The sequence below is a fragment of the Dromiciops gliroides genome, chromosome 4 (assembly GCF_019393635.1).
Source record: "Dromiciops gliroides isolate mDroGli1 chromosome 4, mDroGli1.pri, whole genome shotgun sequence".
In the NCBI taxonomy this organism is placed as follows: domain Eukaryota; kingdom Metazoa; phylum Chordata; class Mammalia; order Microbiotheria; family Microbiotheriidae; genus Dromiciops; species Dromiciops gliroides.
The window spans coordinates 476,938,977-476,951,983 of NC_057864.1; the positions used below are offsets into that span (position 1 = coordinate 476,938,977).

The 13,007-nt window shown below is 52.6% G+C and overlaps 1 protein-coding gene across 3 annotated transcripts in view; it reads right to left on the reverse strand.

The window, feature by feature from the left end:
- HIP1 (huntingtin interacting protein 1) overlaps nucleotides 1-13,007 on the reverse strand; it is a 118,962-nt gene that overhangs the window by 67,209 nt on the left and 38,746 nt on the right. Inside the window, exon 1 of one of the 3 annotated variants that reach the window (XM_044002558.1) lies at nucleotides 135-419. The exons of the other annotated variants lie outside the window; for them this stretch is intronic. Coding sequence (XP_043858493.1) covers nucleotides 135-152 — 18 coding nt within the window. The 5' untranslated portion in view covers nucleotides 153-419. Of the gene's footprint in view, nucleotides 1-134; nucleotides 420-13,007 lie in introns of those variants that run through there. 3 annotated transcript variants of the gene reach the window in all.

A 13,007-nucleotide genomic window follows, 5' to 3' on the forward strand; every position in this document is an offset into this window, starting at 1 on the left:
GAGCTGGGGCCCCAGAGAGGCAGGGATCAACAATAAAGAAACTTTCATTGATCACAGGAGGGAGCTCCAGAATGGGGGGGCTGGGAAGTGAGGGGAAGGGGGGGTCAGTGGCTGGAGCACCTCGGCTCACTTACCATCTTGCTCACATCCATGACCGAGTCTGGAGCCGGGAGGCGGACCAGATTCCTGCTTCCCCCAAAGCTGCTACTCCTGGTTAATTGGGTGCTGGCAGTGCCATGTTAGCGGGCAGAGGGGCAGGGAGAGCCTGCCGTGGAGTTCGGCGCTCCCATGGAGCTGGGCAAAGCAGCAGGACCCAGGCCGGACTGGCAGAACGGCAGGGGAGGGCAACGGGGGTGGAGGGAGGGGGGAGATTAAAAAGCCGCGAGCTGCAGCAGCACACAGAAAGGGGGGGGGGCGGCAGGATGGGGAAGGGAAGGATGGAGTGGGGAGGAGGGGGCCCTTGGCAGCTCCGGAAAGCAGTCCCCCCCACGCCTGCCCCCCACCTGAGAGAGGAAATCCAGAAATCAGCTGAATGGAGAGGCCAAGAGCCACCCTGGGAGGGCCGGGGAGGAGAGGGAGAGGGAAGAAGAAATCTTCAGATCCCAATGGCTGCAGCGGGCTGGTGCACCCAAGCCGCCAGCAGCAGCAGCAGCAGCAGCAGCAGCGGCAGAGCCAGAAGTGTGTGATTTGAATAACAAAAGGTCTCTTCTCCCCAAGGATGGGGCAGCTATAGAGAGAGGAGCCAGTGGTGGGAGAGCCCAGCCCAGGCAGCCAGAGCCTGTGTGTGTGTGTGTGTGTGTGTGTGTGTGTGTGTGTGTGTGAGAGAGAGAGAGAGAGAGAGAGAGAGAGAGAGAGAGAGAGAGAGAGAGTGTGTGTGTGTGTATGTGTGTGTGTGTGTGTGAGAGAGTGAGAGAGAGAGTGTGTGGCAGGCAGGGGGGGAGAGGGGGGAAGGGAAAGGGGAAGGGGAAGGGGGAAAGGGAGGGGAGCAGGCTGACAATCAGTCTGACTCAGGAAGTGGAGGCAGGGCTAGCTGAAATAGGGGAAGGGGATGGCTCTGAGATGTCCCCCCAACACCATCACCAGGGCCCCCAGATCGCTGCAGGGGGGGAGGGCGGGACGGTCCCCTGGGCCCTTCCTGACCTGGGCTGGGCTGGACAATGAATGAATTCACAACTAGGCTTTTTCTGGGAGGTGAAGTCAGTGCTGCCTGAGAGGAAGTGAGACAAGTGTTGCCCTCCCCCCTCCCCCCATAGCGTGCTAGGGAAAACCACTGAGGCCATCAGGCGGTCAGTGTGAGGCTGCCCATGACTGGAAACGAGCGGCCAAGAGCACTGGCCGGGGAGCCGGAGCACCTGGGGCCGGCTGCTCTCTCTGTCACTTCCTGTGACCCTGGCAAAGTCACTGCACCTCTCAGCCTCAGTTTCCCAATCTGTAAAATGAGAGGGTAGGGCTACATGGTCTCTGAGGTCCCTTCTAGTCCTGAAGCGATAACACCACCATCATTTAATCAATGAGCACACATTAAGTGATTACTGTGTGCAAACACTGGAGTTCCCAAGACAAAAGCAAGAGTCTGTCCTCAGAGAACTTCTAATCTACTGGGGAGAGAAAAAGTGTGTGTATACACGTGTACACGCACTCACACATACATATGCCCTTGAAGATGCCTCTCAAAGCCTCCAACACAGCAGTCGAGGCTTGGCCTGCTCTTGCAGTAGGGAGGGCATGTGGCAGAGAGGGGCCCCGGAGGCCACACTGCCTCGGGGCCGGGGGCTGGGATGGAGGTCCAGGCAACTGGAGGGGAGGACTCTTCCCCTGTCCCATCCAGGCTGGGTCCCAGCAGCACAGGGACACACCTGCTTTCTATCTGGGTGCCCCAGCTTTTACCAATGCTTCCAAATCAAGTGGGTCGGTAGAACTTAAATCTGAGGTTACACTGGCACGGCCGCCCAGTCTGCCTCAAGGGGAGAAGACCCTATGCCTCTAATAGCAAATCCCTTGCCTTGTAGCCCTAGGCAGGACTGGGAAAATCAATCAGATGGTGTAAATTGTATGGCTGAAATGCCTGGGTGGCATCGGGGAGTCCTGGGAACCATACCCAAGGGTTCAGGAGAGCCCTTGAAGTCAGGACTTCGGCCTCCAGAGGGGGCTTACTACATCCCCAGGCCACTGCTGTGCCCATATCCCAGCATCCTCTCTTAACTCCCTGCCCCTTGCCTTAGGATCACAGGGTCAGAGAGTGACAATGGAAAGAGGTCTCTAAGTCTATCTCACCAACCTGCTCAATTTACCAAAGAAGAAACTGAGGCCTACAGAGCTGAAATGACTTGGCCAGTGTCACAGGGGATAAATGATAGGATTCAAACCCAGATCTCCCGATGACACACTCAGAGCTGTTTCCCACCATACCACATTCCCTCTCAATTTGGAGCCCCTTTTTGTTCTCCCCATTCATCCCAGCCTACCCTTGAAAAGGTCCTAAAGACCAGGTAGATGAATGAAGACTTTTCATTTCACTTTTGCCTTGGCATCCCCATTGATATACACACAGGAAGAGTTTAATAAATGCTTAATTGAGGGATCAAACTTCAGCACTCTCCTTTGTGCCCTACCCAGGCCTAAGGTGCACACAGCAGGTGTTTAATGCATGCTTGGTGAATTGAATTGAACAGCACCAAGTGGCAAAGGCCTGGGACCCAGGAGTCTAAGTTCTCTCTCCCTGTCCACCCCCAACAGAAATGCAAACAAACGGCTGAAGTCAACCCAAAGAGGGAAAGTTTTAGACTGGACTCAGGAGCCGGGGCCTCTATTCTTGGCTCTGACCTCAGCAGGTCCTTCCCCTTGGCTCCGGGTTCCCATCAAATGGGGGAAATAATACACAGAAAGCCCCTCCCCCCTGCCTGGGGAGAGATTTTCCTTCCACCCTCCATGGGCCGAGGAGCTTTGAGGGAGTCACTCCTCAGGATATTTTCACTTGGCTCCCCCCATGGCTAGCCTTCACTCCCTCCTTGCTTGAGGCCCAAGTCTGCTTGAGCAGCAGGGGACAGCAGACCATGAAGGACCGGAGAGTTTGCTGCAAATCCAAGCATCCCCCAACCTAACATCTGGAAACAGAGCCTGCGTTCAATCGACCCACAAGCATTTGTAAACATCTCCCAAACATGACAGATCAGAGAGCCTTATGGGGCAGCAGCTGCCTGTTCACAGGATCGCCGAATTTCAGGGCTGAGATGGAGCTCCGAGCCCCCTGCCCCAACACACCTGCTAAAGGAACCACCAGCTAGGACGTGGACGAGCGAATGCTGAGGCTCGCCTGGCAGCCCTCCAAGGGAGGGGTGCCCACGCCACTTCTGGACACTTTGAATGGTCCAGTTTACCTGACATGGAGCCACAGGGGCCTCTTCATAATGCTGACCTGCTTCTGGAACCCTGCAGAACAAGACCAACCGCCCACCCGATGCTGGAAGACCACTCTCTGTCCCAATGGAGGCTTCTTTCCTCTAGACTGACCCTGCCCAGTTCCCTCCAACAAGAAGGTATCAAAAGATTAAAAGCTCGGGGCAGCTAGGTGGCGCAGTGGATAAAGCACCGGCCCTGGAGTCAGGAGTACCTGGGTTCAAATCTGGCCTCAGACACTTAACACTTACTAGCTGTGTGACCCTGGGCAAGTCACTTAACCCCAATTGCCTCATTAAAAAACAACAACAACAAAAAACAAAACAAAACAAAAGATTAAAAGCTCACTCAGGATCACAGACCTAGAGCTGAAAGAGACCCCAGAGGCCAAATAGACATACATACATATATTGGGGTAGTGGTGGTAAAGCTTCATGGTCTGAAGAAAATGGCATAGGGTGAGTCCAACCCACACCCCCCAAAGAACCCCTAGTACAACTCCTATTATAGCTAAGGTTTTCAAGATAGCCTCAAGAGAGGCAGTATGGAACAGTGGTTAGGGAGCTGGTCTCAAGAACAAGCCAGGAACAAGTTTACTGCCCCCCCACCCCCACCCCCACGCTGGGGTTATTATTCCCCAGCTGGGGAAGCCCCCTGTCTGGTTCCCCTCTGAGTCTCAGTCTAGCTACCAGTGGCCCCAGGGACTCTCCTGATCACAGGGAAGGCACAACTTTGGACCAAGATGGTGGAACCCGTTATGGAGGGAGGTGGGAAGGCAGTTAAGCTCTCCATGTAGAAATGTGTGTGGCTGGGCAGCTGGGTGGTGCAGTGGATAGAGCACCGGCCCTGGAGTCAGGAGTACCTGAGTTCAAATCCAGCCTTAGACACTTGACACTTACTAGCTGTGTGACTCTGGGCAAGTCACTTAACCCTCATTGCCCTGAAAAAAAAAAAAGAAATGAGTGTGGCTTTGGGTAAGTCTCTTCTCTGCCTGGGCCTATACTCTGTATCATCTCCACTTCACTGGGTCCTAGGCACCTCTATCTAGGGCTGGAAGGACCCTAGAGGTCACCTAGCTCAACCCCTTCCTTTTATACAGATGGGAGACCAAGGTCCAAGGAGTTGAATTCAATTCCGCATTTATCAAGTGCTTTTCATCTATAGGGCCTTGTGCCAGGCAGTGAAGCCTAAAGTCTTTGCAGGCCCAGGAGCCTAAGATCTAAAGACAGCGAGGTGCCATAGAATGAGGAATGGTCTTGGAGTCAGAGGGCATGGGTTCAAACCCCACCTTTGCCTCCTACTTCCTGTATGACTGTGGACAAGTCATTTTCCTTCCCTGAGCCTTGGTCTTCTCCTGAGTAAAATAAATAAAAGGGCTGGCCCAGATGCTTCTGAGGTCTCTCCCAGCTCTAGACTAAGTTGCTGTGGAGCAGTAGATTCAGCTCAGAGCTGGTTGTGGCCACCATAGCTGCCTCTTGGCTATGCTCCCCTTTTCAGGGTTCACCTGGATCCTCAGGGGGAGGAAAGTATGAGGAATCACACTCCCCTCCTGCTGGCAATGACCCCTCCCAGCCCCTGTCCTAAATAAACCCAAATCCCAGGGATGCCATAGTTTGTAGGAGGCTGGGGAGACTTAGAGGGGGTCTCCAGCTCTCAACATAGAGGAAATGACGAGAGGAAGTGTCCTTTGGCTTTTTATTCCTGTCCCAGCTTAGCCATAAACACCCCCCCAGTGCTCCCCTAGCCACCAGCTCCTCATTCCCTGGCATCAGGCATCAGTCTGGGCCTTCCCCCGCAGGGGCACGGTCATTGTGTACAAGCAGTGGTGGAAGGATTATTAAAGAAATAAGTCCCTGGGTCATGACGGTCTGGGATAAGCACACTCAGCAGGGTATGTGTGCAGGGTGTATGCATACATGTGTGTGCATGTGTGTGATACTTAGGGCTTCCTTCCCTCCAAGCTCTTAAACTGCAACCACTCCAGAGGGTGTTGAGCTATCAGCTGGGGTGCCTGGGACCCTGGGCACTGCCCATCCCCTCCTACTCTGCTTTAAGTAGATTCCAAACACCAAAGCTTTGGCTAATGCAAATATAAGGAAATGCAGGCCTCCTTCATGATATCAGTTACACACATACATACAAATATACCTTCTGATAAAATGTAAGCTTCTTGAGGGCAGGGCGGGTAGGGAATTTTTTTTGTTTTTCTTTTTGTCATTCATAGATCACAGAGCTGCTGGGGCCTCAGAGGTCCCAAAGGAATCTCTCTCAGAGAATCTGAAGCCCTCTCTTATCCTGGGGGTAAATCTTCCTTACTGGAAACCTTTCTTGGGAGCCAGACTGATGGACACAGAAAGTCTGTCCAAATTAGGGACAGGCCTGAAGAACAGACCGTCTTAAAGGAGGACATTTTTGTGATTTTCAAGCACACAGGATAATGAGACTTAGACACAAACAGTGTGATCTAGTAGAGGAGCTCAGGGGACTTAGCAGTAAGAAAGTAATTAGTGAATAATTTAGTGAGTAAGACAGAATGACTGGTGCCTGATCTGACAAATGTATCATGGAAAATGTATTTCTTGAAACTACCTCTGTAGAACTTGAAAAGTTTATTCCTCTAAGTAATTTTAATTTTTGTCTTGAGATCTTATTTATATTATAGTTATTTAATATAATAATAGAATTTTATTCTATTTTTATTTATTTATTTAATAAATATTTATATATTTATTATATCTTTTTTTTATAGATAAGATAAAAGTGAACCATAGCACTCCTGAATGAAAAATTCCCAAAGACTGCAAATGGTGCATGTCGAATATGAAGAAATGCGATTTCACAAGAAAAAAAAAAATCCCAGGAAGAAGGAAAGGACCTCGGAAGCATTTGGTTTAGCCCAACTCCCTTATTTTACATCAGAAGAAACAGAGAATTGGGGCGGCTAGGTGGTGCAGTGGATAGAGCACCAGCCCTGGATTCAGGAGGACCTGAGTTCAAATCCGGCCTCAGACACTTACACTTACTAGCTGTGTGACCCTGGGCAAGTCACTTAACCCCCATTGCCCTGCCAAGAAGAAGAGGAGAAGGAAAAGGAAAAGGAGAAGGAGAAGGAGAAGGGTCTTGTACAGGTCACAAGGGTAACAAGCGGCCTAGGGGAGGAGCTGGGGGGGCCAGGGCTAAAGTGTGGAAGAAGGGGGTGCCACATCTGCTGGATCCAGTGGGGACTCCTTGAGTGGCGCTTCAGAAACAGCGGCAGCCTCCTCTTCTAAGGCTGTGAGGCTACTCTCATTTACACACGGTCCAGCCCAGCAGTTGCCATGCCTAGGCACTGGCAGTGCCCCCTGCCTGTAAGGCCCTCCCTCCTCACCTCTGCCCTATAGCATCTCTAGCTTCTCCTGCATAAGAGGCCTACTGGCTAGTGCCTTCCCACCCAATTCCTCTGTAATCATGGGGTGGGGCAGGACTTATGATTTTTGGTATAGAGAACCCTGGAGGAGGCAACCCCTCAAATCTCATCCTGCAACTAGTATTTACACTGTAAACATCTTATGTATATTTGCATGTTATCTCCCCCCCATTGGAATGTGAGTCCCCTGAGGACAGGGACTATTTTTTGCCTTTCTTTGTATCTAGAATACCTAGTCTTTTTTTTTTTTGGTGGGGCAATGGGGGTTAAGTGACTTGCCCAGGGTCACACAGCTAGTAAGTGTTAAGTGTCTGAGGCCGGGTTTGAACTCAGGTACTCCTGAATCCAGGGCCGGTGCTTTAACCACTGCACCATCTAGCTGCCCCTAGAATACCTAGTCTTAAAGACAAGCAGTGAGAGTGTAAGTGACTGGCCCAGGGTCACACAGCCAGGAGGACTCTGATCCTGCCCCAGAGTAGGAATCCCTTCCAAAAAGTCGGGATTGGTCCCCATCTAGCTCATCCAGAAGACCGCCAAGATGGAGACTCTCTAGCTAATGGAGCCCTGAGGATTCCACCGTATAAAAGCTGCCTCTGAAGACAACTCTCATGTCCCTGAGTCTTCTTCAGGCTAAATATCTCCGGCTCCTTCAGAAGACCCTCATGTGTCATGACCCCTCAACCTTCATCATCCTGGTCACTCTCCTCTGGGTGTTCTCCATTTTTGCTGAAGACGGGGCAGCCTGAATCGAACACAGTGCTCTAGGTGTGACCTGACAGAGGCAGGTGGCAGAGGACAAGAAGACTATTGCTCCTTTGTCCTTGACAGTCTACGGTCGCAGTGGCTTTTGGGTTGTCACATTCAACCACCGAGTCATATGGAGTTTCCAATCTGTGCAACTTCTGAATGGGAATGGCGAAGAATATATGTGTTTTTCAGCACCACAAGGACTGCTAACAAAAACTGACCTGGAGAAACTGCAAATTAATGTAAAAAAAGCAGAAATCCCAAACACACCCATGGCAGATCATAGCACAATAAACACAGTAATTAATTCTGGAGATTTGCATTCCATGGAAGGGTGGGTGACCCTTGGGAGCCCTGTTACCCGGGGGAGTGTTCAGTGCTCTATCAATAGGGAGCCAGCTCTTTTTTCTGTGGCCAGCTAGGACATGCAATTAATCAAAGCACAGCCCTGGGCACTGCTCCATGGCATCTTGCTCATCTCACCTCATTCCCCTGCCCCAGGGTGCACTGGGGCCATCTTGCAAAAGCAGGGTTGGCTGAGAGAAGGATCAGAAAAAAGAGTTTCAGTGCTTCAGGACGATATTCCTGCTACCAAGCAAAAGACTTTGAGGGAACATTTCAGTGAGGGTGGATTAGGAGGCTGTCCCCAGGGGGCAGGAAATGGGCTTTCATAGTCAAAGGAACTCTAGGAAGAGGAAACTCCCTCTACTGAGGCAGGTAGGTGCTGTCTCTGCTATTTACAGTCTCAGGGAGGTGTCTAGAGCCTAGAGTTGGGTGACTTATCCAGGATCACACTGCTTCTATGTGTCAGCAGCAGGACTTCCTGGCTCCTGGTCTGGCTCTCCAGGGCGGCCTTTTATAGGCTCATCCACTTGGGGCCGGAAGGGACCTCTGAGGCCACTAGTCCAACCCTCCCCCACTTCACGGATAAGGAAGCTGAAGTTCACAGAGATTAGTGATTTGTCCAGAGTCACAGGGGTGACTGAGGCAGGATTTGAACCCAGGTCTGGTGGTTCCAAATCTACCATTCTCTTCACTGTGCTTTGCTGCCTATGCTTACGGAAGTTCTCCTCTAAACCAGCTTCCTTCCACACCCACGTCCACTTTTCTCTCCCTCTCCCCAGATGAATGCCCCGGCCCAGCGAACACATCCCTCCTGTCTGTGTGGTGACCAGTCAGAGCCCTGGGTCTCGTGGATGGGATGGAAGATTCCATCTGTCTCATTGCTCATCTGGAGATCGGGGGCTCACAGGACTTAGAGCAGAAAGGGACCTTGGACATCATCTCATAAAGTTATCTTATTAGAAGGGGAAACTGAGGAACTGTCAGGGAGATTGTAAGGGTCAGAGCCAAGATCACAGCCCAGGCCCTCTGTCTGCTGGGGCACTGCCCCCCCCCCCCCGCCCCAGCTTGCTGTGGTCTCTCCCCTGGGCTAGCCTCCATGGGCAGGGGGAGTGGATCCCCTAACTTTGATGTGAATTATGTTCCCCACTGCATTGTGCTCTCTAGAATCAGAGCCTTTCAGAGCTGCATGAAATGACTCACCCAAAGTCACACCCCCAGCTCTTGGAAGAGAGGACCAGGAGAAGATCTGAGTTCTCTGCTTCCAACACTGAAGCGGTGTGACCTTGAGCGAGTCACTCATCTCTCTGGGCCTCAGTCTCCTCGTCTGTAAAATGAGGAGATTGGACTAGGAGCCCTCTGAGGCCCCTCCCGGCTGCAGAGCTGGGGGCCTGTGGCCCAGCCCTTCTCACTTCTGAGCTTGCACTCTTTTCCTGGCCTCTCCCAGCCTGTCCCCGCCACTGCTTCGGTCCTTCTCCCTCCCAGCTGGAGTGCGTGTGTGACAGAATAGACTGGTTCTCTCTACTCTGGGTAATGGAGGAGCTGAATGTCCTTTGTGCCTAAGGCAAAGAGTGGCTACCTGCACAGGTAGAGGGGGCTTCCTTGGCCAATGAAACTAGAGGCCCCGGGCCCAGTTCCCTGGGGACACACGGGACTGGTCCTTCAGAAAAGTGTCTGGGCTATTACTAAGTCCGGGCGGAACGGGGCTCCCCAGGCCACTTTTGCTTTGCCTCTTGTGTACAGCCAGGAATACCCCAGCCCCGGGGCTTTAGTCTACAGCAAAGGCCAATCACCACATCTTCTGTCTGTCTTCTTAATCTGTACATAGAGTAAGATAAACTGTCCTTCAGCCTCCCTCCCTCCTCTGACCGGCCTGTTGCACAGACTCACGCGGCTGGCCATGTGGTGGTCACCTTGGACCGTGCGCCAGAGAGGGAGCAAGATAGGTCTCCTGAAAGGCCTGAGTGCTACTGTGAAAAGAGATCCTGGGTTCAAATCCTGCCTTGAACACCGGCTAGGTCTGTAAACTTGGGACGGCTGGCTTCACCCCTGGGCCTCCGTTTTCTCATTCGTAAAATAGAGGGGTTGGACCAGCCAGCCTCTGGGGACCCCTCCCTCCTTGCTCCAGAGCTTACAGCCTATGAATCTCAGAGTTGGATGGGGTCCCCCAAAAGGACGGTTCAGTCCTCGCTGGGAAGCAAAGTTCCATATGGGAAGAACACTGGCCCGAGGTCAAGCCCACCTTTGGTCCCCTCTGGGCCTTGGCTTCTGTAAAATCGAGGGTTTCTGAGATCCCTTCCAACTCTGATTGTATGATCCCAATTTACTCAGCTCTCTGAGCCTCAGTTTCCTGATCTGTAAAACGATGACCTTTGATGGCCCTTCCGGTTGAGCCGCAGGACCAAGGTGGCCTTGGCTAAGTCCCTTTACTCCTCCGGCCAGCTCACTCACCGGTAAAGTGAGGGTTGGGGGGGATGACTCTTCCAGCCCTAAAATCGAATTCTCATTTGAGTTCCAATCCAAAGGGACTGGTCCCGGGGGAGTCTCCAGGTCCTGCCATCGTCCCAAAATAAAGAGACATGGGATGAGCCCATACAGCAATAGCCCGAGGTGGGGGCGATGGGGGTGGGCGGACAGCACAGATGTCCCAGCAGCTGTTCTCAGGCCCAGGAACAGGCCACAGAGTGGCCAAAACTGTCTGGGCACGGGGGCCTCAGAATTCTCTGCTTGTCCCTCTGAGGAGGCTTGGTTGGTGAAGAGCAGGTGAGATGATCCCAGGGGCCCATCCGTCCCTTGTCATGGGACCTTCCTGTCTGTGGTTAATGATGGCGGGGGTTGGGGGGGGGGGGCAGGATGGGGAAAGAGGAGGGGACAGCATTGCCCTAAGTCCCCCGGAATCTGTCCGCCTTCCTTTACAGAGACAAGTGTGAGCTAATGGAAAAAGCCTGAGGCCTGGAAGCAGGAACCAGGAACCAGGCATTGAACCTTAACTCTGCCAATAACCAGCAGTGTCACTTAATAAAATAATAATAATGATAACTGACATTCCCAGAGTTCTTTAACGTTTACAACTCACTTTATATACATCATCTCTTTCAATCCTCACAAAAGCCTTGGGAAATAAGTGCTTTGGGTGGAATTACTCTCATATTATCAATGAGGAAAGTGAGGCTCAGGGAGTTGCCCAGGGCCACACATTTAGTAAGTGTCTAAGGCAGGATTTGAACCCAGGTCTTCTTGATTCTAGGCCCAGTGCTCTATCCACTACAGCGTGCTAAAAGCTCTTTACCTCCTCTCTGGGCCTCAGTCTTTCCATTTGTAAGATGGGCATAATAATGCCAGCTGCCTAACTGACAAGGGTCCCAGGAAGATTGAATGGGGTCAAAGATGTGACAGCATTTTGAATTAGGCTGTCTCATTGCAGTGGAGGGTCATCTGAACTTGGAGGAGACAGTGGCCAGATCCCTTACTCTCTCTGGGCCCCGATCTTCTCCTCTGCAGGAGGAGGGATTAGGTGGGCTGGCCTCTGAACTTCCCTCCTGCTCTAGAGTCTGCGGCGTCTATACGTAAGGGACAAGGGACGACGGCTCATTCGATAACCATTTGCCTACAACCCGGTCGGCGCCGTGTGGGACATGGAGAGAGACGCAAAGACCCAGGACCCCTCGGGTCTCTCGGTCTCTTTGGGGCCACCTGGGTTTTTTCTCTTAACAAAGCTGTGCCTGATGATGCCTGGTGGCTCCCATCTCACAGATGAGGAACCTGAGGCTTGTCTCGGGCAGAGCTGGAATAAATGTGGAGGCCCACGAGGTGCCAAAGCACACTGGGTGAGGGCTGAGGAGGGTCTGGCTGGGGCGGTCAGTGGTGGTGGTGGTGGGGGCGGGCGGGCAGAGGAGCATCACAAGATCACAGGCTCTTGGACCTGGAGCCGGATGGGACCTTTGAGGTTGGAGAGTCCAGTCCCCTTGTTTGGCCGATAAGGAAACTGAGGTCCAGAGACAATAATGGATCTGCCCAAGGTCATTCACTGGAAAATGGTCCTAGAGTGGGGCATGCCTCAGAGACGCCTAAGTGGAAACCAAGGCCAAAGGAAACAAAACGACGTTGGGCATAGTTCAAGGTCACAGACAGAATTTGAACTCAGGTTCTCGGACACCTTTAAAAGCTTCAGAGAAGGGGCAGCTAGGTGGCGCAGTGGATAAAACACAGGCCCTGGATTCAGGACCTGAGTTCAAATGCGGCCTCAGACACTTGACACTTACTGGCTGTGTGACCCTGGGCAAGTCACTTAATCCTCATTGCCCTGCCAAAAAAAAAAAAAAAAAGGATCAGGGAGGAGCTGGGCCCTCAGGGACAGAGAGAGGACTTTTCAGGCAGAGGGGATGGGTGTGGAAGCTTGGGAAGCATGGGGAAAATGAGGAGAACGGTGAGAAGGAGTCCAGTCTGGCTGGCGTGTGGCCATGTGGGCAAGAAAGCTGGAGTCAGCCCTGCTGAGGCTGAGAGTCCCCGCAGAGGCCTATGTGACCCCTAGAGAGGGGGCTGTCAAAGGTGACTCTAAGGCTGTCACTCCCTTCCACCCCCAGCCCCAAGGCCTGCGGGCCCAGAGGCTCCTGGGAACTCCCTCCATGGGGGGGGGGGGGCTTGCCAATGACAGAGATTTTAGGCCTGGGTGGGGGTAGAGGCGGGAGGGGGGGAGGGGGAGAGAGAGTCCAAAACCCAGAAAAGATCCCAGGCTATAATTATCGATCTTCCGCTATTTTTAGGCGCATGTTCACCCACACAGTCCTTCTGAGAGTCACAACACTGGTTTGTGAGCAGAGTGAGCTGCTCAGACAGTCTGAGTGTGAAGTGACCGACTCAGTGAGCCTTTCTGAGGCCTCAGAGAGAAGACCCTACCCTCCCAAAGCTTACACCCTACCGGGAAACCCGACAAGTACAGAGACAAGGAGACCCCAAACAGATCAGTGAATAGTTACAAACGAGGAGCACTACAAGGGGAGAGGTAGGAGAGGCCTCTGGCAGGAGGCCGTCCTTGAAGGCATTCTAAGAGGTGGAGCCCACCACTTCACGGCAGAAATGAAGAGACTTGTTCCAAGTCCCTTAGCGGCAGAGAACC